We start from the raw sequence: 23,230 nt of genomic DNA, 5'->3' as shown, positions 1-23,230 counted from the left end.
TCTGAATCCTAAAAGTTATTCACTATAGAGCTGCAACTGGATAAGCGGGTGATCTGTACCGCCCCTTATGTCCTTGCTTTGAGTAAGAGGAGGAGAAGGGCACAGGCACAGACCAACAGACACTGCTAATGAACAGTTCTCTGGTCTCAGGCCTATGAAGTGAAAGCGCACCTCAAGTAGGATACAGATAGGAGCCACACATCTTGAATAATTGCAGTTCCTGTGCAAGGTAAGTAACTGCTCTTTGCCACAGTAAGTCAGATTACTTCTGCCCAGGGGCGGCTCTACGAATTCCGCCGCCCCATGCAGGGCGGCGCGCTGCGCCGCTTGCACTGCCGGGCGCCGGTCCCGCGCCTCCGCAGGACATCCCGCAGACGTGCCGCTGGTCCCGCGCCTACGGTGGAGCTTCCGCAGGCATGCCTGCGGGAGGTCCACACGAGCCACGGGACCAGCGCACCCGCCGCAGTCATACCTGCGGGAGGTCCGGTCGTCCCGCAGCTCTGTTGGACCTCCCGCAGGCATGACTGCGGAAGGTCCACCGGACCCGCCTGCCGCCCTCCCGTTAAAATGCTGCCCCGCGTGCGCGCTTGGCGCGCTGGGGTCTGGAGCCGGCCCTGCTTCTGCCCATATGTTGCCTTCTAATTGCTTATGGAGCAATTGTCCAGCTAAAGGAGCTACTAAATGGGAATCGGGCTTCTTTCAACTAGAAATGACTCCTTTGCATATTTTATAGCTTGCAGTATATTTTATTATATCATGTACCATAAAACACCTGTTTTCAAATGTTGTTAATTTTGGGGGGGGGGAATTGATGCTTCAAAATTTAGAGCTGTACAATTTCTTGCAATAACTGTATTCATTTTATCTATTCTTTTGCTGGGCTGAGGTGGAACAGGTGATTCTCTGCACTGAAAGTTAATGCTTTCAGTGCTTTCTGTGCTTTCTGAATATAACAATACTTATATAAAGCTTTTCATCCATGAAGCTCTTTACAAGAGTAGGTAAGCATTATTATCCATTTTAACAGATAGGATAACTGAAGCAGTGAGTTTGGCTTTTCCAAAGCCAAAAAGATGATCAGTAGCAGGCCAATATCAGAGCTGAGATCAGAACTCAGAAGTTCCTGATCCAAATTATGTGATCAGACCGCACCCCTTTCTGCACACAGTTATTTCAGTTATTTGTTTTAGCCCACTATGGGCTACTGGCACTTTTTTAGATTATAAACTATTATTGTGTCACCTCTCCTCAACTCAGCTAACAGTGCCAGCCACATCTGCCCATTTGTCAGCTTCTCACACTAAAGTTTCCATGCTCTCCGCCACACTGTCCTTTATGCATGGAATGTCCTCCTTGATCTGATCCATAAAGCCACTGTCCTTTCTTCCTTCACATCCCTTCTCTGCAACCAGCTCTGCAGTGAATTGACCAGCTGATAATGGATAGGTTGAAGGGCTGTCAGGTATGGTCAGGATTTAGAGTGTATCTATAAAGAGGTATCTAATGTGTATATGTAAAAATGCTGTACTTATTTTGATGATATCCCGTTTCCAACCCATGATATATAACCCGTCTGGGTCCACGAAAGAAAGTTGTTAACAAGATGTGCGTCCATCATTACCCTCATCACTTTGCTTTTATGTTATTTCTCCCTTCCCCATCCTCCCTCTCCCCCCCCCCCCCACGCAGAGTGTCTTTTTTCTGATTAGACTGTAATCTTTTCAGGACAAGCCTATCTTTTACAATGTGTTTGCACAATGCCTGATGCAACGGGGGCCTGTCCTCTGGCTCAGGCCTTATGGCAATCGATACAAATCAATATGGACTCCAGATGCTGCAGATCTCCCCCAAAGTTTTCATAATAATCCATTCTCAATTGAGGCACTGATCGATAATTAAATGTTAGAGGTGGTCATGAAAAGGGGCAGAACTACTCAATGTAATCTCAACACAGAGATTTGGAAACTATTTCTCTGTATTTGGATTGCTTTGGAACCCATTTTTTTTTTTAACAGTTTGCTGTGGCTTCATGCAAGATGAGTGGCTGGTGGGAGTTACATCTAATCACGGTACTGGAAACTTACAAAATGGGACATGTAGGTCTTGGAGGGGGCTAGAGACCTTCCAAGGCTCAGGTCTCGCCTAGTTTTTCTGGCAGTTGAGAGAACTGGAGAGAGAATAGCCTACAAACTTCAGTTTTTCCCTTTTTTAGAAATATCATTCCAAATGTTTTATTTTCTTGAAATTATGTGAACTGAAAATAGCTTAGCCCAGCTGTAGTCACAATGATTAATGTGTCACTGTGGATGTGTCAGTTAAGTGTGTGAAGAGAGCACCACAGGGCTATGGAAATTAGCAGTTCATTGTAGAGAGACTAAAATTCAGCTTGAAACAATATGTATTAACATACAGTATTTGCTGCTTTTCATCATAATCAGATGTTTTAAATTATTATTTTACTTTTAAGCAACCACTATCATTACATGTTTGTTGCTAAATTTAAATATGGTATTAAACAAATGGAAAAGCTACAGTAGCAAGTAAAATGCTTGCGCATTTCTTGTTTTATTATACTGACAGAGATATGAATATGTGAGAGAGAAATACAGGTAACATAGGTTTCATCAGATGCAAGTAACCAAAGTACAGCGTATCAATGACAGAGACTGAATATTTGCCACAGCAAAATGCGAATCTTTTTTTCCCATAGGATTATAGATCTTTCCACTCAATTTTCTATTCTGTGAGCTTAAGCAGGAAAAGAGATGGATGCAAATTCACTTAAACTGTCAGTTAAAGAAGGGAACAACCGAAAAAAGAAAGAAAAAGAAATGCCCCCTCATTTTTGGAATCTTCATATCAGGTTCCCTGAGCTTATATATTCAAAATGAGAAAAGACAAAGACAAAAAAATAGATGGTCACTAAGTAGATTGAGTAAGTGGGCATCATGCTCAGTTATGCTATAGTGTTTATAATAAAAATATATTAGTTTAGCAAGTTTAACATTGTAGGGAAACATTGAGGAAAATGATAGTCAGGCAAAAATAACTCTCTAAAATAATACTCACTTGTATGAAAGATCTTATAAAACATAGTTCTGTTAAGTACCCACAGGATAAAACCACATCCATGGCCATGAATCTGTTCAAGATAAATATTGAGCTCAGTTAGGACCCAATCCTGCAGATGCTCATATGAACAACTTTTCTCAAGTGAGTAGTACCAGAGTTAAATGGGACCACTTTGTGCTGATTTAATTTGAGTTCAATTGGACCACTTATGTTTCTAAAGTTATATGTGTGTTTGCATGATGTTGCCCTTAATACATTGTGTAGAGTAATGGCATTGAAATATTGCGATATGTAAGGCAAAAACATCTTTTGAGTGAATAGATTTTGAAGGAATGGAAATGTTCAAGTTGCATGAAGAGTTTTCCTTAATGATGTTAAATGGCTGCAGCAGCTTAGGGAATAGTAGGTAAATAGTGATTTATAATATGTACTCTATAATGGGCTGTACTGCCATAAAAAAGCAGAACTCTAATTAGTTATAGTCAAATTTTGCCTAGTTTTAGGTATCTTTTTTTTTCATTGTTGCCTTACTGTAATTGAATCACATCTAAGTGTTTTTCCCCCCTAAGTCTTTTAACAAGGTTTTGTGTTTGTGTGCTGATCTCAGACTGCTAGACACCTTTGATCCAGTATTGTGGAAGAACAGTCTCTAGATTTATCAGAGGTTGGGAGCCCTCTTCATCATAGATGTCTAGACTAGGGCAAGGTCTGCCTTTGGATTTGATATGACATTTTGACAGGTGACTTGTCTTTTTTCAGATTAACTAGAAAATGTTGACTGACAGATTTATTTATTTTTTTGTGAAGGTTAACGGAATATTTTGATGCATATGTTACTCTTACAAATTTCCCCTCAGTAAATTTTACTTATAATAGTGCTTAAATGAATAGGTATCGTATCGTTTGCAGTAGGCACACAATTATTTTGGTATAATATAAAAACGTATTTAATATTTATGAATATTAAAGATACTTTATTCTTTATTCTTTTTGTGGTGCAGGAAGTAATCGTACAATGCTTAAACAATGTATGCATTGAAGATTTGTCAGTTTTTTAAACAAAGCATAGAACTACAGTAAGACTTAGCTACATGTAATTGCTATTCTCACAAATATATTCACTCCCCAAACCTACCCAAGGAATACAATGGTGACACACAAAAATACGAGATATCAAAACACAGAGGACTGGAGGGGAGATTGAGGTGAATTTATTATATTTGAATACATATTGCTTTCATTCTTAAATTTTCAAGTTGATTAATAGTTAAGCTTTGGTACATTAAATTTAATAGTTGACACAAACTTCTCTATTTATTTACTACTCATATGGGCCCCGACCCCGCAAACACCAGGGCTATATGCATTATTTCCAAGTAAAGTAATAGAATAAAAAAAAACATATTAATATGAGGGGGGAAAAGGTGCTAGAACTAGGGGTGCTGCACCACCCCCCTTGAAGGGGTTTCCATCATACACAAGGTTTACAGTTTGGTTCAGTGGCTCTCAGCATCCCTTTGAGGAGGGAGGAAACCACAACCTTCACCTCTTAACACCAACTCCCAAATCCATAGCCTCTCTACTCGGTTTATAGATTCGTAGATTCCAGGACCAGAAGGGACTACTGTGATCATCTAGTCTGATTTCCTGTACAACACAGGCCTTAGAACTTCCCCTAAATAATTACCAGAATTACATTGATAGTGATGGAGAATCCACCATGACATTTGGTAAATTGTTCCAATGGTTAATTACCCTCATGTCAAAAATTTACTCCTTATTTCCATCCACAGAGCTGAGTTGTTGTATTCCTGATCCATTCAGTCCAACAAGCTTAATAGGTCCACGTTAGCCGGATGTGGGAAAAGTCTTGGTGATTGATTGCCATAATACTCTTTAAGGAAATCTGTAGACAGCTTTTGAGGAAATCATTCAAAAGATTCCTTTGGAGGGGAAGAATGAATAAAGAGTAAGGGGGTGGGGATTATAGTATTATAGATTTACTTCAATTCTATAAATAGATTATGGGGACAAAAATTTCAAAGGCTATAATATTTTGTTAAGTTGGACAATGGTAGAAATGTCTAATATAAAATTTATGGTAGGATAGTGCCATCGTTTTTTCCCTCACACAAAAGAATATTTTTAACAGAAATATCTGAATAATATCAGGTATCACCACTACATGGAAAAAATGTACATAGGAGACTATAAGTTTCAACACAGATATTGGTGGGTGAAGGGTTTGCACTCCTGAGGATCAGGAATTTGGTCCCTAAGGCAATAGATGAATCCACGCAGAACTGAAGGTAGCTGTGAAGTCCTTGTACCTTTCTGTAAGTGCCCCATTAGCCTTGCCGCTCTCTGGCAGCAAGTTCCATTGCCTGACTCCCTTCCCCTCAGAGGCAACCACTGAGGAGAGGCTACAAGAGCTATTGCTGATTGTATCAGAATTATCTCCCAACTGGATGTACGGACCTACTGCTCACCCTAATCCTGCCAAAGAACCCACGGAGCCTGGACCCTGTACACCTTCAGTGGAGAAGCTTCTGTGATGTCCCGGGGAAGATGGGAGCATGCTGCAGATTGCAGCTGTATGGCTTCCTTCCATTCATGGAAGCAGAGAAAAGGATGTGGCCGTAATTTAGTGTTAATGTTCTTATTTCATGTATATAAATTACTTCCAGTTTACTATATTCCAGTAGGGCATATGTGTTAACATACATGTCTAATCTTTATTTAGGCAACATGTTTGTCTAACCTTCATTTACTTAGTGCTAGTTCAGCAAACTAAGTAAAGGCTCTTCCATATTGATGTGTGCGTGTTGATTGAACCCCTCATTTCTTTTCATTTTAATTAATAAATCTGTGAAAGCATGAAGGATATCTCACAGCAAACAAATCTTATCACTTTACCTAGGGCTATATATTTCCTTACAGCTTTGAAATAAAGCCTATCAAAGCACTATAGGAATAAGTAAAATATTACAGCACAGGGGTCGGCAACCTTTCAGAAGTGGTGTGCCGGAATCTTCATTTATTCACTCTAATTTAAGGTTTCATGTGCCAGTAATACATTTTAACGGTTTCAGAAGGTCTCTTTCTATAAGTCTATAATATATAACTAAACTATTGTTGTATGTAAAGTAAATAAGGTTTTTAAAATGTTTAAGAAGCTTCAATTTAAAATTAAATTAAAATGCAGAGCCCCCCGAACCAGTGGCCAGGACCCGGGCAGTGTGAGTGCCACTGAAAATCAGCTCGCGTGCCGAAGGCGCACGTGTGCCATAGGTTGCCTACCCCTGTTATAGCACATAACTTTTAATTCATATGAATGTAATGTGATTTTGTGCCTCAATAGATATTTAAGCTTGTGTTGTATACACTGGATAAGAAGTGGAACTCTAATCTCCTCTGCTCATTAATTGCAGCAGTAACTGTACTAAAGGGCTTGTTTTTTTTATTTTGTTACATAATTGAGCATTGCCAAATACCTACTAAAATCAGCTTCTAGACAGACATGCAGCTGATTTTTAACACATAGCAAAATTAAACTACATAGATCAGAACAGAGTCCTAAATGTGTAAAATAGTCATCCTGTGACTCAAACAAACAAACAAAAAGCATTCCTGGGACTTTAAGGACACAGAAACACAAGTGGAATTTCAACTAGAATATGGATTTTCCAGGCTTACCCATGTATTCAAACAAGACCCCTAATGTTACGTTAAAGTTGAAAGTGAGCCTTTAAAAAAAACAAAACAAAACAAAAAAAACTCTTTACGATCTCAGTTCAGAACACATGTACATGCTTAATTGGAATATGTGAATAGTTCCATTGAATTAAGGGTTCTGCCTTTCCCTTGTAAGACCTGATGATCAATAATAATGAACAGGTGTCCGTCTAATATTTGTATTAGACCCAGAGACCCCAATAAGAGCAGGATGATAGCCCCTCATTAACACAGAGGCAGACATGCTCTTTGCCCCAAAGACCATTATAATAAAAGAAAAATTAAATATAAACTATTTGCAATTGTGTATTTGACATATCATATTCACATATATTTGATGTCATGAAATTTTGTAGGTAGACCCTTGAACTCAAATGGATAAGAGGAGGTTTCTTCCTAAATATAAAGTATTTGTAGTTTTAAGGCTACACATGAATTCTGACTCCCTGGAAGCTCTCAGATGCTACAAAAGTACATCTACTTTCTGGTTGCCAATGTTCCGTCCTCCGCCCCTACATTAAAACCATGAATAATTTCTGTGGGACATGGAAGGTTTTCGTAGTTTTCATTGCTAGATTAGGGATATACATGCATAAAGATTTGGGCTAGTCCATGCCCTAGAATACTTCTTTGGGAACTGATCCATTGCACATTGAAATTAGTGAAACAACTCTTATTGACTTCAGTGGGCACATATGACCCTTACAGCTCATGTTGCAGATGGAGTACAAGGTGGCTTCCCCATGGGTTATGATGAGGAAACTAGAACAGGAGTGAAAAAACATCTAGGGGTTTTTTGCACTGGGTAGCCAGAATGTGGCCTATCCTCTCACAACTGATTTGTAAGTGTAACTTTTAGCTGAAGGAGTATTAATGCTGCCAGTAATAAGAAGACATAAAATACTCAGATCGGTACAATATATAATAAATCTGTAATTCCGCTGGCGTTTCTGATAACATCATAAACCTCAAGAGCAAAGCTAGATTGGTTTGTTCATGTCATAACGAGAGAATGACAGCCATTATTTATGTGGGCAGGAGTTCTATGTAATACATGTTTTAAAAAAAAGAAAAATCTGTTCCTTCAGTCTGTCTTGTCTTCCTCCTCTTATCCTTCTCTGTAGTATAGACTTTGAATGTTCCTATATCTTTTCCACTCCCTCTAACACCACATTCTTCATTAACAGGTTGATTTTAAAATACATACATTCCAAAAGATACAGAGACTTTTATTGTGTAGTTTTCTGACATCACCATGTTGCTGTATTCACTACATAGAAGGATCCCATATTTTAAAGTAAGAGAGGAGGGGGAAAATGAGAGAAAATCTCTCTTCACTAGTTCATGTATTGTTAGCTGCCACATTTACTGCACACATTTCAGCTGGGTATGGTAAGAGTTCCCAAATTACTTTAAATTCATAATCCAGTTTTAGATTTTTTTTCTAATTAAATATGCATTTTCTCCTGTCACAAGGAAAACTTTGGTTCTGCTTTTTACAGTAATTTAATTAAGCATTTCCTGTATGTTCATTTCAGTATTTATCATGGCCCACTAAAGTTGGAATTCAGTGTATAACGGTAGATTAATTGCCCTTTGTATTAAATGAAATAAGAATCCCAGATATGCAGAGTCATGAAATTTAATTGTGTTCCTCGATTGCTTATTCAGTGCATTGGAAAACTGAATCAAGAAATACAGAAGAAAAGGGCCAAAGGTTGTTAAATGTAGCGCATAACACGGATTTTGAACTTTACTTAATGAACCGAGTGTTTATTACTATGAAATAAATGCACCATTTAAAGAATTATGGTGGAATTGTAAAACATTAAAACTCTAATTAATTTTGGTCAGAAGCATGCAGTGCACTCATTTTACCTAAAACATTTTCATTATGGTCAATATTTTTTCAGTTATTGAGATAAATGTATTATGCAGTGGTATTATGTTAAATTTCTCTTGCAGTTTAAAACATTCACTTCAGCGGTATTTAAGGTGATTTCTTTTGTGTGTCTTAGGTCTATAAAATTCTTGCCCATAGTTTGGGTAAGTATTTTATATTATGTATCTGCATATGCTTTGCTATTTAATGTCATTAAGTATTTTGAGGAGAATTAAAATAGTGTTGAGACCTATTGCTAAAAGACTGTCTATTGAGGCTTATTTAGGAAAGTAGTTAAAAAAGCATGAACATTTGAAAATAACTTCTTAAGGATTTTATTTAAATGGGACTTTTTAAAAAATGGAATTGGTTAAAATAAAATATTAACTCTTCAGTATGGGGATTTAAAGCAGCTTTCTGTCCTTGTACACCTATTATAAGTACACCAGATATCTGCACTTGCTCTTAGCATCAAGAGTATAGGCAAAAAAAGCAAATGTACAATGTAGATTAAGAGAATTTAATTAATTAAGAGAATGTAATTGGAATAAATAAAGATTAAAAGTATTGTACTTTTTAGAAATAGTTTTAACACATGCATTGTTAGTCTATGGATGGTTATTCTTTATTTAGCAACGTAATGTTCAGCTAATATAGAAATTGAAGCTCCTTTGATCATGCTTTTCTACTTTATAAAAAATCTACTGACAATATCACATTAATATAAAAAAATATTATTTCCTTATGTGTATAGCTGCATATGTGAGTGTGAAACTGAATGGTTAGAACATGGCTTTTTGCAAGTATCATACTCATAATAGTTCCAAATTCTTGCTTGGAAGTTAAAATAAGTACACACTCCGAGACTTAAGAGAAAATTAATGGAGCCTACCTTTGTACACAGACAGAGCAATACTTCTTAAGTCATTTTGCATTCACTTAATAGTTATCTTTTAGATCAATAACACTATATAAGTATTTGTTCATAAGGTTTAAAGTATGTAAATCTAATACTTTCAAAAGTTAAGACAGACTCAGATGGCTAAAGAACAAACATTTTCTTAGTATTTTCTACAAATTAAAATTAGCTGAACTTGTAAGACAACTGTTTGGTTCCAAGCACCACCTGCCCATCTGAAAATACCAACTGCAGTGGCAGTCAGCCAAAGGGGCCACTGAATGAAATGGCTGCCTCATAAGAAGAGAGAGAAACAGATGGAGGGTTTGAAAGCTGGCATAAAATCCTAGTGCTATAGTGAGAATTAAGTGAAATTTGCAGTAAGGAATCTTGCAATGGCACATTTATCCCTTTAATCAAAATTAGAAGCAAGTCGATGGAAAATACGGAACACTGACAAACTATTTTAAATACTTAAATTTCTTGTACCACTATAAGTTAAAGGAGTTTGTTTTGACATAAACATGCAGCTGCTTGTAAATCTTAAATAAGCTCTTTGTTAGCAAAATAATTCTCTTGGTCTTCTATTGCCACCTAGAGTACGATGCTATTTACTACATAATTTCGGTACTCCTTTTGAAACAATATTCATCATCACTTTAGCTTTGCTCTTTTTACTGAACAAAATGAGGGCAGGGAACTGCAACCAGTTAATTGATGTCATGTTTGCTTACATTAAAATGGTTAGCTTATTCATAGCTTCCATTATATCAGATATGCAAAGATTTTGTTGTAGGAAATTGGTGGGATTTGACAGTAAAGAATTAATGGAGATATACGTTAAAAGGTAAGACTGTCAGCTTTCCAGTGATCCCAGCGGGTGCATTTTCTTGATGGCTGCTTCAGAATACTTCATGAAGCAAATGTCAAACTTGTCGAGGCTGTCACTATGAAAATGATCCATGTAGCAAGGGTCTCCTTTCCTTGGGAAACAAACAGCTGCCTTATCACTGCATAGCTGCAGTCAAACCTGCCATCTATCATAAGAAATTTATATTTGTGACTAATATCCACTGGTAAAGAACTATTCTAGTAATATTCCATATTCCTGTAGTACCCCTCTATATATGATTTGTCAGTTATACTTTTTGAGGAGATAATAGGTTTTGGAAGAAAAATATCTTGTGCACTTCAGCACATGATGGTCTCTGACTTTTCTGGCTTACTAGTTAGATTAATTTATCTCTATCTGTAGCCACTTTCCTCCAAATTTGGCCATTTATGCTGAAAACAGATAGGAATTTAACACCAAAAGAAAAACCACAGCAGCTTCTGAAATCCCTGCCTGATGAGGTATATGTGAAGAACCTTGAAAATGTTTACAGATAGATTTTACCTTCATCTCAGTGATGTTTTGATTACCAGAGTCTGTGTGATGTAATTGATAAAATGTCTGCCTTCTACCTCAGACTTTAATGATACAAATATTATAGCTCAGATCCTAGTAAAGGAATGTTCTCAAATAATCATTTTGCTCTGAAAAGAATTGTTCCTAAACCTTAAGTGCTCCAGTAAAAACAAAGAAAGTGGGAAAGTTAAGGGGAAAGGGAAACAAAGATTTTAAGTACATTCAATGTGACTTATGCATACAGTACATGTAGATACTTCTATAGGGCTAGTGTTAGTGAGTACCCATACTTATTTAAATGAACTGTTGGGTCAAAATTATAGAAGTAGGTAGTGTTATGTGCAAGCTGAAAAAGGGTTGCATGCTTCAGTGCTGTCTGAATTAGTGGACCATCATGTCTTGCGATGGGCACTTATCAATACCTTGTAGTGAATTTCAGAGGTCACTCAGAAGTTGTTGCTTTGACAAACTTAAAACTCAAGGCCATTCCCTATTGTAGGCCTTAGTGCCTCTCAACACTCAGTGTAGCAGTGTCTTGCAACAGGGATAGCAAAGATAAGTTCCCAAGGACCTCATCTGCATCAAGTCCCTTCACTGATTGTCTTCAGTGTACACCAATGTGTAAAGCTGCTTTGGTTCTGCTGAGATGGCCTATTCCACCCCTACTCCAGTGGTGAGTCACCCCGCACTGCCTGTATTAGCATGTTAATCAGGAAGGGCATATTTTGATCAAGCTTCACAATGCTCTGATGGTGCACTTATGACCTCCATAAGATCCAGGTCAGATGAACTGTTAGGATGAACAGCTCCCTTCAAGATTTAACATCTTTTATTCTTTTGGAGACTATACCAGGATTATTTTCCTTGCTCTTGAATAGAGTAAGTAATCTTTTTCTGTTAGGTTTCTAGCCACTAACTAGTCATTTTTCAGTACTTTTTGGTTGTTAAAGTTGGAAGTACTCTATATTTTTTATATCTTTGGTGTCTAATTGTAGTGGCCACCCTAACACCCTTACCAGTGCTGAATAGTACTTTAATTCACAAATCATGGTAGTTCTTCCACAGTCAAGTACAAGAATATGCCTTTCCACAATTAAGCTTTTAGACATTCTTTGTTGTACTACTGTATTGTAAGTCAGATCCTACTTTTCCCCTTGTTAGGATGTCCATAATATTATACTAGTAGCTACCTGTTTGGCTTTTAATCTAGCTTAAATTTTATGCATCACAAAATTGGTATCTTTATCCTATTAGATGTTTCTGTGTAGTAAAGGGTATTCAGATGTTTGTCTCTTCTTTTTGATACATAACGAGACACATTCCTCACTATTCTTTGTCATGAAACTGTAGGCTTAGAGTTCTTTCATATTTTTTCTTACATATGACATATATAGAAGGCAAATTATAGGTATGTGTTAGAGCACAAATCTAGATCATTGTGTCTCATAGCACACTGAATAGACGGATGTAGTATGGTATGTTCTATATATAGAATTGTCTCTAATTTCCTGTGAAGTTAGTAACTGTCTGATTCATTTTTTTTCTTCGAGACTTCAGATAGCCAGTTAATGGGAATGTAAAGAAAGTGACGTGTTTTTGAGTGAAAGGATGAAAAAGGAACACTCGAAACTCTGTGTGTTGTTCTTTCTTATACATGAACTACAGCTTTTTTTACTCTCGCCTTTCCTGTAAAGGGGATCAAGGCCAGATGACATGAATTTTATGAGAGTTCATTTTGCTTTTATTTTTATACATGCTCACATGTGTTTGGGAAATAAGTCATCCTTTAAGCTTTGTATTTTCTAGGAAGTGGATCTCTCATAATTAGCAGCTTTGTGGAAGTGAAAATAACATACTGGTACCTATAATTCTCTGAGGATAGTGGTTGTAATACAATTTTCTCACCACCTCTCACCCCATTTCCCTGTCACTTTTCTTTGGTCTAAAGGATAGTTGTGGGTATGACATGCTGCCTATGCCCCCAATTTGCATGGCCATACCTCCTTCTCTCTCTCCCTTTCTCAACTTTTAAAATATGGATTTTGGGCCCTTTTATTTAAATTTCTTGGGCCCAGTTTACCAGTCTGAGCCATCAGATCCCAGTTACTGTGTGTAGACAGAGGAGTTAGATCTGTTATCACAACCATAAAAGAACAGCAATTACAGACAGGTAATCTTAATTTATTCCAATGTGAAAGTAATATTAGGGCTGTTAAATGTAAATAAGTTTCATATATTTTGTGGCTGTTAATTTAAATTACCATTAAACTCATAATACTTGTGCTCTGCATTGGCTCCCAAGTTCATTTATTACTGCAATTCAGGATGTTGGTTACCATATGAACCACACTATAAAGCCTGGAATGACCTGGGAGACCTGGCCATCCGAGATGTCATTGTAACAATTGCAGTGAGACAGATAGAAGTCACTGTCTGTCCCTGAAGTGGAACTCCTTGGTGTGGGTGGGATTACAATCTTGGAACAGGGTGTTAGCCCTAGAACTAGTTCTCTCATACAATCCACCAGAGCCTGTGTTAAAGGATATTTTTCAGAGCCTTTGCAAGACATTTGTTCGCACTGGCTTTTTCAAAATTTGGACCTGTTGTTATCAGTAGGGTGAATTTGATCTTTGCCATCTATTCATAACAATTACGTCAATCTTTTTACATATGAACCCAAATATGAGAATATTCCATCTCAAGCTTTTCTAAAGCCTGTACAGTTTAAAAATCTATTAGAATATACTAGGCTATAAGCAGGATGGTTAAAATAAGCAAAAGGAAAATAGTGGAAATGTGAATCACTAATGCTAGTTGTGAGGATGAATTTTGTGATGGCAGAGCATCTGTCCATTGGAAACTAGAATGTGACCATTTACCAGAAGCCACTAAATAGCCACCAATGGTATTAACGTTGTCTGCTAACCTAGACTGGTTTTGAATTAACTTAAAAATAAAAGACTTTTTATTGGGTAATTATTGTTCCCACCTAAGATTTGCCCTGCAAAAATGCCTCTTCACTGTCTCTTATGAGAAAACCCAGTCTTGCTGGTGTAGAACAGTTGGTGTGTTCCAATTGTGGGTGAATGAACCTCCTTGTAACGGGTCGGAATCACCCCTGCGGCGCCTCCTGCTGGTGACTCTGGGGAATTAGCTCTTTCCAGCTCGGGAGCGCCCTCTGCAGGCCGGTGATCCACCTTACAGCCACTGGCCCCCGTGTCCCTCCCAGGACCCCGGTGCCCCTTTAACTGGGTTTCCCCCTCCCAGGGGAACCCCCACCCCACTATCCCCACTTCGCCTCAGTATTGGCTACTGCCCAGTCTCTATCTAGCCCCCGTTCGCTGGGGCAGACTGCAGTATCCAGCACTCATCATCAGCAACAGGGGTTTGGACCTGCTGCCTTGGCCTACCCCTAGGTTGCCCCCTGCATCCCCCAGTACCTTTTGCCCTGTGCTAGGCCACAGCCTGGGGTTTTCTAGGCTGGAGCTTCCCCAGCTCCTCAGCCTTTCCCCAGCCCTTCTTCACCCTAGGTACCTTGTCTAGCTCTGTGCAGCCAGGCCCATCTCCCTCTAGAAACAGAGAGAGACTGACTGGGCTCCTGGCTCACAGCCTTTTATAGGGGCCAGCTGTGGCCTGATTGGGATGTGGCCCAGCTGCGGCCACTTCCCCAATCAGCCCAGCTTTGAGAGCAGCAGCTCTCAAGCCCTGCCAGGCCGCTTTTAAACCCCTTCTGCCCAGGAGCAGGGGTCCACCCTGCTACACTCCTATATATGCACTCCATATAGCGTGGGTTCCTTAATGATGAGAAGCTGTATAACTGGAGGTGGTAATTAGTAAAGCAAATATATTAAACATGTTTAATCTTCAGTCTATTCAGCATCATTCCTTGATAATTAGGCTAAATAGTCCACTTAGCTGAAAATTCAAACATTGTGAGTGACTTTAGAAACCACAACCAGTTAAATACTCTGTATATAATAAGAAATCTTCTTGAAGTATAGGAAATCGTGTTTTCAAAAATTGCATGGAAACTATAATTTTACTGTAATAGCCAGTTAACAAACTCAAGGGATAGTGGGACCTGCCAGGTCAGGGGATTGTTAATATATTTGGAATGCTGGTCCAGATCTATCCCAAGTAACCTGGCAATCACATTTAACTTCCAAATTAATAGGAATGCACATCACAAAAATTGCTATCGCAGTTGACATTAATTAGCACCCATGTCAGTGTCAGCAGAGAGGCCATGGACTGAATGAATATAGAATTAACTACCTTCTAAGGTGGTCCCTCTAGGTTAAAGTTAAAGCACTTGGTAGAGCAGTAAAGGGGAGCTGGCACAAAACCGCTTAATTTGTTCCAGTGATGCTAAAAACTCACTAAATATAATTTTTACCGTACTTGCACAAAGTGAAATTTTCACAACTTCTTGTTTGCCCCAGGAGAGGATAAAAGTCCCCCGATACCTGTCCCTCCCTTGCGTCTCAGAGAGAATGATAAGTGAGGTTACCCCCTCTTCTTTGCCTGTATTTCCTGCTTGTAAGCCTCTGTCTGCATCTTTGTTAGATATGCAGGAGCTCAGAAGTAGGATCACAGGAGGAGTGTGTTGCGAAGAGTTGGGAGAGGGTATGTCAGGGCAGGAGTAAGTGTTGGGGAGATTGGGAATTGGGTGCTGTCAGCCAGGAAAGGATAAAGAATAAGGGAGACATTGATTGGGGGTGAAAGTCACATGAACTAGAAAAATGGTGAACTTTTGGACAACTCTTTAAAAACTTACAAATTTGTGAGGCTGACTTGCAATTCCCCTACAGATGAGTCACTCAGAAATGAAACATCTTGCTTGTCTGCCTAGAAGAACTCAGAGAGCTACTACTGAACTTAGTTTTTGAATTCCCCAAGATTTATTGTCTTCAGCTCTCATGCAGACAATACATTTTACACGTTAGCTCAAGACTCATAGTCATCATATGGCCATGGGCTTCTCCAAGGTTGTTTCTGGTCCCAGACTACCCTTTATCTTCAGCATGAGGTTAAATCTTGGAAGTGTCTTGGGCACACCATTCCCTGCTTAAAACAGAAGTAAAGAGGATACTTTTTTCATAATTGCATCAAGTCAAGCAAACTATAGTAATTCATCTCCAGAAGCTACTGATTCCAGAAGCTGTAGCGGCAAAAACAATGAGCAGTCCAGTGGCACCTTAAAGACTAACAGATTTATTTGGGCATAAGCTTTCATGGGTAAAAAACCCATGTCTTCAGATGCATGGATCTGATCACTCCATGCCTCTGAGGGAGTGGGGTTTTTAACCTACGAAAGCTTATGCCCAAATAAATCTGTTAGTCTTTAAGGTGCCACCGGATTCATTGTTGTTTTTGTGGATACAGACTAACACAGCTATCCCTCTGATGCTTTGTAGTGGCAAAGTAGCCCACCCACAAGACCAAATAATTAATAACAAAGTGGAGCGTTACCAGGTAATTGAAACTGTTGTCAAGATAGCCTTAAAAAAGTTATTTCTTCATAACACCACAACAGATCATTGTGTTTCTCCAGTTAACTAAAGCAAATGAACCAGGAAGGTGCACACATCCTATCCAACAACAGTCTTCTTCACCTGAACCATTATGTGGCGTCTCACAAGGCTCAGTCAATGGCAGCTCATGAGTTTTTTAACAAGTGAGGCACAAATCACAAAACAGTTATTTACGCACACACACACCTCAGATATAATGTAATAGCTATTAAAAGCTTACCTTATTTATTGTGAGGAAACAGCAGGCAGACCTGGGAGACACCACTGCTGTCTGAACTGATATGGGGCTTGGTGGCCGTTTCTCATGCACACACATGGGGCCTGGCTTGTGGGGTAGAACCAGCGCTAGGCATAAGCAGACTAAGCAAATGCTAAGGCCCCGAGCAGCTCAAGGGCGCCCCCAATTAATTATTAATATGTGTGGTTTCGGGAAGCCAAAAATATTCCTACTTATGGCCCACAATGGTCAAGCACCAGCAGAGCAATGGGGGAGGAGGTGTAAGGCTCAGACCCCGTTCCTAGGGTAGCCACCTTTCTAATTGCTGGTCACCCTTGAGACCCTGCCCCTGCTCCACTTCTTCCCTTGAGGCCCCATCCCCTTCTCCGCCTCTATCCCCCATGGCCAGCCCCCATCGCTTACTCTTCTCCTGCCCATCCCCCATCACTCCCTGAATCATCTAAAGGAGCCTGCTTGCAGATAGGAGGTGACCCTGGCTGAGCAGGGGCTGGCACGGATTAATGACCCAGTGCCTCCCTCCATTCTGCGGTAACTGGACTCTTGGTTTGGGACCCAGGTTCCTGAAAACTGGGCACCTGGCATCCCTAAATGGCACCCGGACACAGAAGCCAAAAACTGGGTAAAACCCGAACGGGTTGCAACCCTACTCATCCCTCCCCCCACCCCACCCAGCAGAAAAAACCCTTCAGCCTGGGCTTCATTGCTACAATTCTGCCATGGCCTCATTAAGTGGTACTTACCACATCAATGCCCTTATAAAGTGACTCCAGGGTCTGGTAAATTGTCATGGTAACTAGACAGCTTCTTGGAGCACTATTAGCTACACAAAGAGTTGCTCCTCACACAGCACTATGTTCTCCAAACTATCTGGTATTGTGTTTCAGCGCTGGAGAGAATGAGTTGTGACATTTTAATCAAATCACAATTTGTCCTTAAATCTGTATATATTTATCAATTACATAAAAAACAATATGCAAAATGTATTCGGTAGCTTTTGGGGATTCTTGGTTAGGCTGTGCCTCACTTGCCTGGGCTGACAAGGTGCCTCTGAGCTCAGTACACATCCCTTCTCAGCAATATCTATATGAGACTTCTAAGAATGTAAGAACGGCCATACTAGGTCAGACCAAAGGTCTGTCTAGCCCAGTATCCTATCTTCCAACAGTGGCCAATGGCAGGTACCCCAGAAGGAATGAACAGAACAGGTAATCATCAGGTCATCCATCCCCTGTCGCCAATTCACAGCTTCTGGCAAACAGAGGCTAGGGACACCACCATCCGTGCCCATCCTGGCTAATAGCCATTGATGGACCTATCCTCCATGAATTTATCTAATTCTTTTTTGAACCCTGTTATAGTCTTGGCTTACACAACATCTTGTGTGTTGTGTGAAAAATCTCCTGGTGCCTCAATCTCCATTCCTACCATGGGCTCCATTACTACCATGATGGAAATTACTCGGCAAAAATAGCTCATAAAAGTGAATGTATTTGCTTTTGGCCCTTAGTGAGCAATGTAAATCAAAATGTTTCTTTCAAGGTATGTGGTGGGTGGGAGGGAGATTTATGTGCAGAATGTATTATGTACTTTCGAAATAGAACAACTAACTCTGCAAATGTATGTTATGTATAGTGAAATGCATGGCCATATTTACTTAGCTAGGTAGTTTCCATCAATACTCTTTATCTGTCTTATGGGCTTATGTGGCCCCATTACCATAGTATCAGAGCACCTCAGAATATTTAATATTTTTATCCTCAACAAACCAGTGAATTAGGAAAGTGCTATTATTTCTATTTTACAGATGAGGAACTGAGGCAGAGAGAGACAAAGTGACTTTTCCAAGGTCACACAGGTAACCTGCGTCAGAACAGGAAACACAACCTAGGTCTCTTGTACCTAGGCTAGGGTTCCAACCATTACACCATCCTCCCTCTGTGTTTGGGTTTTCATGTAAACCAGAACACTTTATAGCACCCAAATTTCAATGTATTTTTGTTTGTTTGTTTGTTTTATTGAGACTGAGTAACATTTCTTGTTTTGTAAAACAAAATGTGTACAGTATGAAGATAGGACAGTGTGTACTGTGAATGTGTTTGCAGGAAGGACTCTTTCTGTTGAGGTGGGTTACAAGTTGTCCCTTTAAATATTTTTTCAAGATGCCAAAATTTATACTTTGGAGGTCAACATTTTGTACTGGACACAAGATACTATTCATTCCTATGGAAACGGGCATTATGATGTCACTTCATTTATTCAATATGCTCCAGAGGAGCTCACAGTGAATTATGAGCCCTACTCCTGGAGCTGAAGCTGTAGAATATTGTAAGCATGCTGCTGCCTGACATGCTCATGTTTCCTATTTTAGACCTGACTGATCTTCAGATAACATATGGTGGTACAAGTAATTGGAAAATTGGCAGACCTGTCAAGAAAATATGCTAGATGGGACAAAAATACGATGCTGCAGCACATAAAGTGTCTCTGAAGTTAAATTTATTGTCTTTTATCAAATGGTGAAGTAAACGTATCTGGTCTAAAAAAAAATGAAACATTTTTCAATGGCAGATGCTATTCAAAAGTAATTTCCAGGACAGTGATGAAAGTTCTTGCATTTTAAAAGCAATTTCGTGGAAACCTCCAGTCAAGAACCAAGGGGAGGTATGAAATAGCATCCACTACAAAAGTTTAAATATCATAAAATTTCACCTTTTATGTGTTAGAGGCATCTTTCTTTGTGTAATGAGTCTCAAAGCAGCTAAATTAGTTGACACTGCAGGTAAAAATTTTCTATTTAATTTTTGATTAAGATCACATTTCTAATTATTAAAATTGTGCACTTATTGTAACTTCAGCATTTATCAGTCATGTAAAAGAATCTCAAAGAAAGGTATGGACAGGTTTGTTTCTGTATATGTTTTTTTGAACATATGAACAGCTCTGCAGAATGTGTATCTCTTCAGAAACTCCAGTAATGCTTTTTTATTTTGTTTTATAGGAAGATGAAAATGAAGCTAAGGAAGAAAATCCATCCCAAGACCTGAACATGGAACAGAAAAATTCAAAAAAATAGAAGATTGCTGTTATGTTTGAAATATTTGCAAGTTGTGTAACAGCAGTTAAAGTTTCTCATTGTAAAATTTACAGAACATTCTCAATAAAGTAATTGAAAATTAAAATTCATGCTGCACTGAGGAATTGTGTAAGTGGCTCTTGGTGACATTTATGATTCTATTAAAATGTTGAGTTTTCAAGACTGGTACAGAATACCTGTAAAAATATGAAGGCTTTTAGAAATATATGCATAAGGGCAATGTGATCTTCATTACTGATAACATTTGCTACTCAAACTTGTCAAACTTTTTCAATGTACCAAGCAATGCACATCCTAAAGGGCAGTAATAATTCAAAATCATTCAGGTATCCCTGCGCATAGATGCAGAGTTATTTGCATTTGACACTTAAGCATTTGGATAAATGCATGACTAATTAAATTGGTATCTGAACTTTTCTTCTTACAAGCCACTGAAGTAAAACTTAAATATTAAGATAAGGATGCTTTTCAAAGTATCTCCTAAAAAATTGTCTGCATAGGAACACTCTTATCTGCTTGTATGTTGAGCCATTTGAAATGTTTTGTACCTCATTATTACTTTCCTCAATGTAAACTCTGTCTCCCTCAGGTGATCAGTGTCTTTGATAATATTGAGGTTTCCCCATTATTTCCCATTTCATCTACACATCAAGTTTTAATCCCTCTGTCACAGTCCTTCTAATCAAAAAGGATTAGATAAACTTCTTCCTTTATCATTGCTCATTAACTGAGCAGCAGGGATTCCAGAACACTTTCTTTACCAGGGTTAAGCATGTTGCTTTAAGATTTTTGGTCCATGCTGGCCAATGAAGGACTAGTATGAGAAATCCAAGTTTAGGTTTCCTGCAAAGCAGTGTGGAGCATTACAAATGAAACATGTGAATTCTACACAAAGATATGAGTAACACTCATTGAAGAGAATGGGAATTACTCATATACTGCCGTGGGAGAATCCAACCTTAGGTTGACCTTTTCGCTTTTCTACTACCCTGCACTTTCACTGGTATGCGTCATATTCCTTAATATACCATATTGTTGATGTTAATTTACTTTTTCCCCCATGCATGAAAATTGTATCCATTTCAGGAATATTTTCAAATGTTCTTAGATGAAGGGGGGAAAAATGCTCAAAGAATATCCAGCAATATCCAGCAGGTTCCCTGCTGATCTGCAGGAGGTTCAAATCTATGTACTGTTGGACACATTTCAACCATAAAGTGTAACTATAATAAACCCCATTTTTTAAAAAAAGAAAACTTTTATATAAATGATTACATTTGAGATCATGTCTCCCAGCCCAAGACTCTACTTCTCAATTTGAAATGGGCTGGGAAAATGGCATTATCTTATCAATCTAGCCAATCTTTTTTATATAGTACCTATCGCCATCATATTGAATTGCTGATAACTGCACAAACTGGCATCCCGGGAGAAGCAGCTGACGAGGACTGAGCAACAGCCAGGTTTGAGGGGTAGTTGGAGACATACATATAAAGCTCTGAGACTTAAGAGGGAAGACAGACTGTGTGGGGCATAGTCAAGAGAAGCAGGGTGTTCTGTAGCTGAAACTGTAAGGGGAGAGACAGGTATTGGCAATGGGACAGACCTTTAAGAGAGAGTGATTTCTCCAATGCTGCTCTCTACAAGTGGCTGAAATCTATCAGCCACCATACATTTCTGCAGCCCACTGTCTACCACAGTTCTGCATGTCTGGTTTGCTCCCTTCCACTCTGCAGCTCATGCAAGTGGATCAGTGTTTTGGAGCTGTGTGCTCTGGCCACACCCCTGCTGCTATTACTTGCCACCAGATTTGGTGTCTCAGTGGCAGCAGGCAGTTGGCGATTTGATTGTTTCTGACTTCATTTCTTCAGTTTTCTTTTCAGCTTCCTCCTCCTCCTAACACTCCTGCGGTTTAACCCACTATGAGCTTCTGCTGCAATGTCTCCTTGCCAGGTTATCTGCCCCTAAACAGGCATGGCAGAGCAGCCAACAAAGCATTGGGTCAAATCAAGCAGTGGTTCTATTTGTGAGGCGTGGCAGATGGTGAGTTGTACCAAGCCAGCTAACCCTAGTTCTGTTAGCACCCAGGGCCATGAGACAGAAAGGCATGTAGGGCTCCCTTTCCACCAAAGCAGCTGCAACTCCAACGTGGGGAAATGGTCCAGGAACCCTAGTGCAGAGCAGGGAGAGACTCCAAAGGTGTGGCAGACCTCAGGCAGTCAACTTAGGGTGTGAGTCCCAATAGTCCCCCTCAGCCCAAGTCTTGAAATGGGTCCTGTATGTCCTGGAGAAAGAAGCAGGGCTCCTAATCATTCCCCCTCCGTCCAGTTTGACCTGGAGAGCTCTTGACAATGAGTCCGACCCCCGCCACAGGGGCAATGGGACCCAACAGGGGAGGATTCAGAGACAGATCTCTCAAGAGGGCTTCAGGCCCTAATGAAAGCAAGCTGCAAAAGGTCTCACCAAAGGTGAAGCACAGTTCCTGTGCTCTCAAAGCATGGAAAAAGAGCTAGAAAATCAAAGGCAGCAAAAAAGGGAAAGAAAAAGCATAGAAAATCCAGGAGATCTGAGTCCTCCTCCTCTTCCCCTTGCCTCTCCTCCACTGAGAAAGGTGAGCTGTCAGACTTTGAATCAAAACAGGACTTGGAGAAACAATAGAACAGAGGTTTTAACCCCTGAAGAATTTCAGAGTGTGCAGTAAGGTTGTCTTCATGATTCAAATTCAACTTGAACAGACTCCCGAGAGTAAGTCTCAAAGTAAATTTGTCTTACCAAAATCTTCTCCTGTGGCTGTGATATCCGTTCACTCCTCCTTTGAGGAAGTGCTTACGAATGAATGGAACAAGTCTGATAAGAGCAGACATATTAACAAGAGCAACCTCAGGCACTATAACATTGAGGAACCAAAGGGGTCTATTGTTGAATTATCCAGGGTCAATGCTGCTGTAGTGTCCTTCGTGAGGGATATGGCTATTCCCTCAGAGGGGGAGCTCTAACCTAAAGATCCCATGGATAGAACAGTAGAACCATTCTCAAAAAGGACTTTGAGGCCTTCTCTGCCATCTTCAGGGCAACCCTAACAGCTATCCACTTTGCATCTATCTCCTGGCTTGAAGATTTCAGAGCCCTTAAGGACAGACTTTGGTTCCATTTTAAAGAACGTCTGCCTAGCAACAGCATTTGTAGCTGATGCCTCAATGTATGCAATGAGGTTCTCAGCCTGAGCCCTGGCTTCCAGATCAGTAGCCAGGCACCACCTATGGCTCTGACCCTGAAAGATGGATACGCACTCTAAACAGGTCCTGTTCTTGGCCAAGCTTACAGGCTTCCTCCATTTTGGAGAAAAGCTGGATAAGGTGGATAATGCTG

General features: G+C 39.5%; 1 protein-coding gene across 4 annotated transcripts in view; it reads left to right on the top strand.

Annotated features, from left to right (window-relative positions):
• The window catches only part of PHF14 (PHD finger protein 14), a 286,241-nt gene extending 266,308 nt beyond the window's left edge, over positions 1–19,933 (top strand). For 2 of the 4 annotated variants that reach the window (XM_045005266.1, XM_045005262.1), the window contains one exon: positions 19,766–19,933. In XM_045005266.1, coding sequence (XP_044861201.1) covers positions 19,766–19,840 — 75 coding nt within the window. In that variant the 3' untranslated portion in view covers positions 19,841–19,933. Of the gene's footprint in view, positions 1–8,825; positions 8,854–18,571 lie in introns of all 4 variants that reach the window. The other 2 variants (XM_045005263.1, XM_045005265.1) reach the window with 2 other exon arrangements.
• The last annotated feature ends 3,297 nt before the right edge of the window (positions 19,934–23,230 follow it).

The sequence above is a fragment of the Mauremys mutica genome, chromosome 2, assembly GCF_020497125.1.
Source record: "Mauremys mutica isolate MM-2020 ecotype Southern chromosome 2, ASM2049712v1, whole genome shotgun sequence".
NCBI lineage: Eukaryota > Metazoa > Chordata > Testudines > Geoemydidae > Mauremys > Mauremys mutica.
Note: the sequence above shows the minus strand (reverse complement) of the source record. Positions and strands in the feature narration are given on the sequence as shown.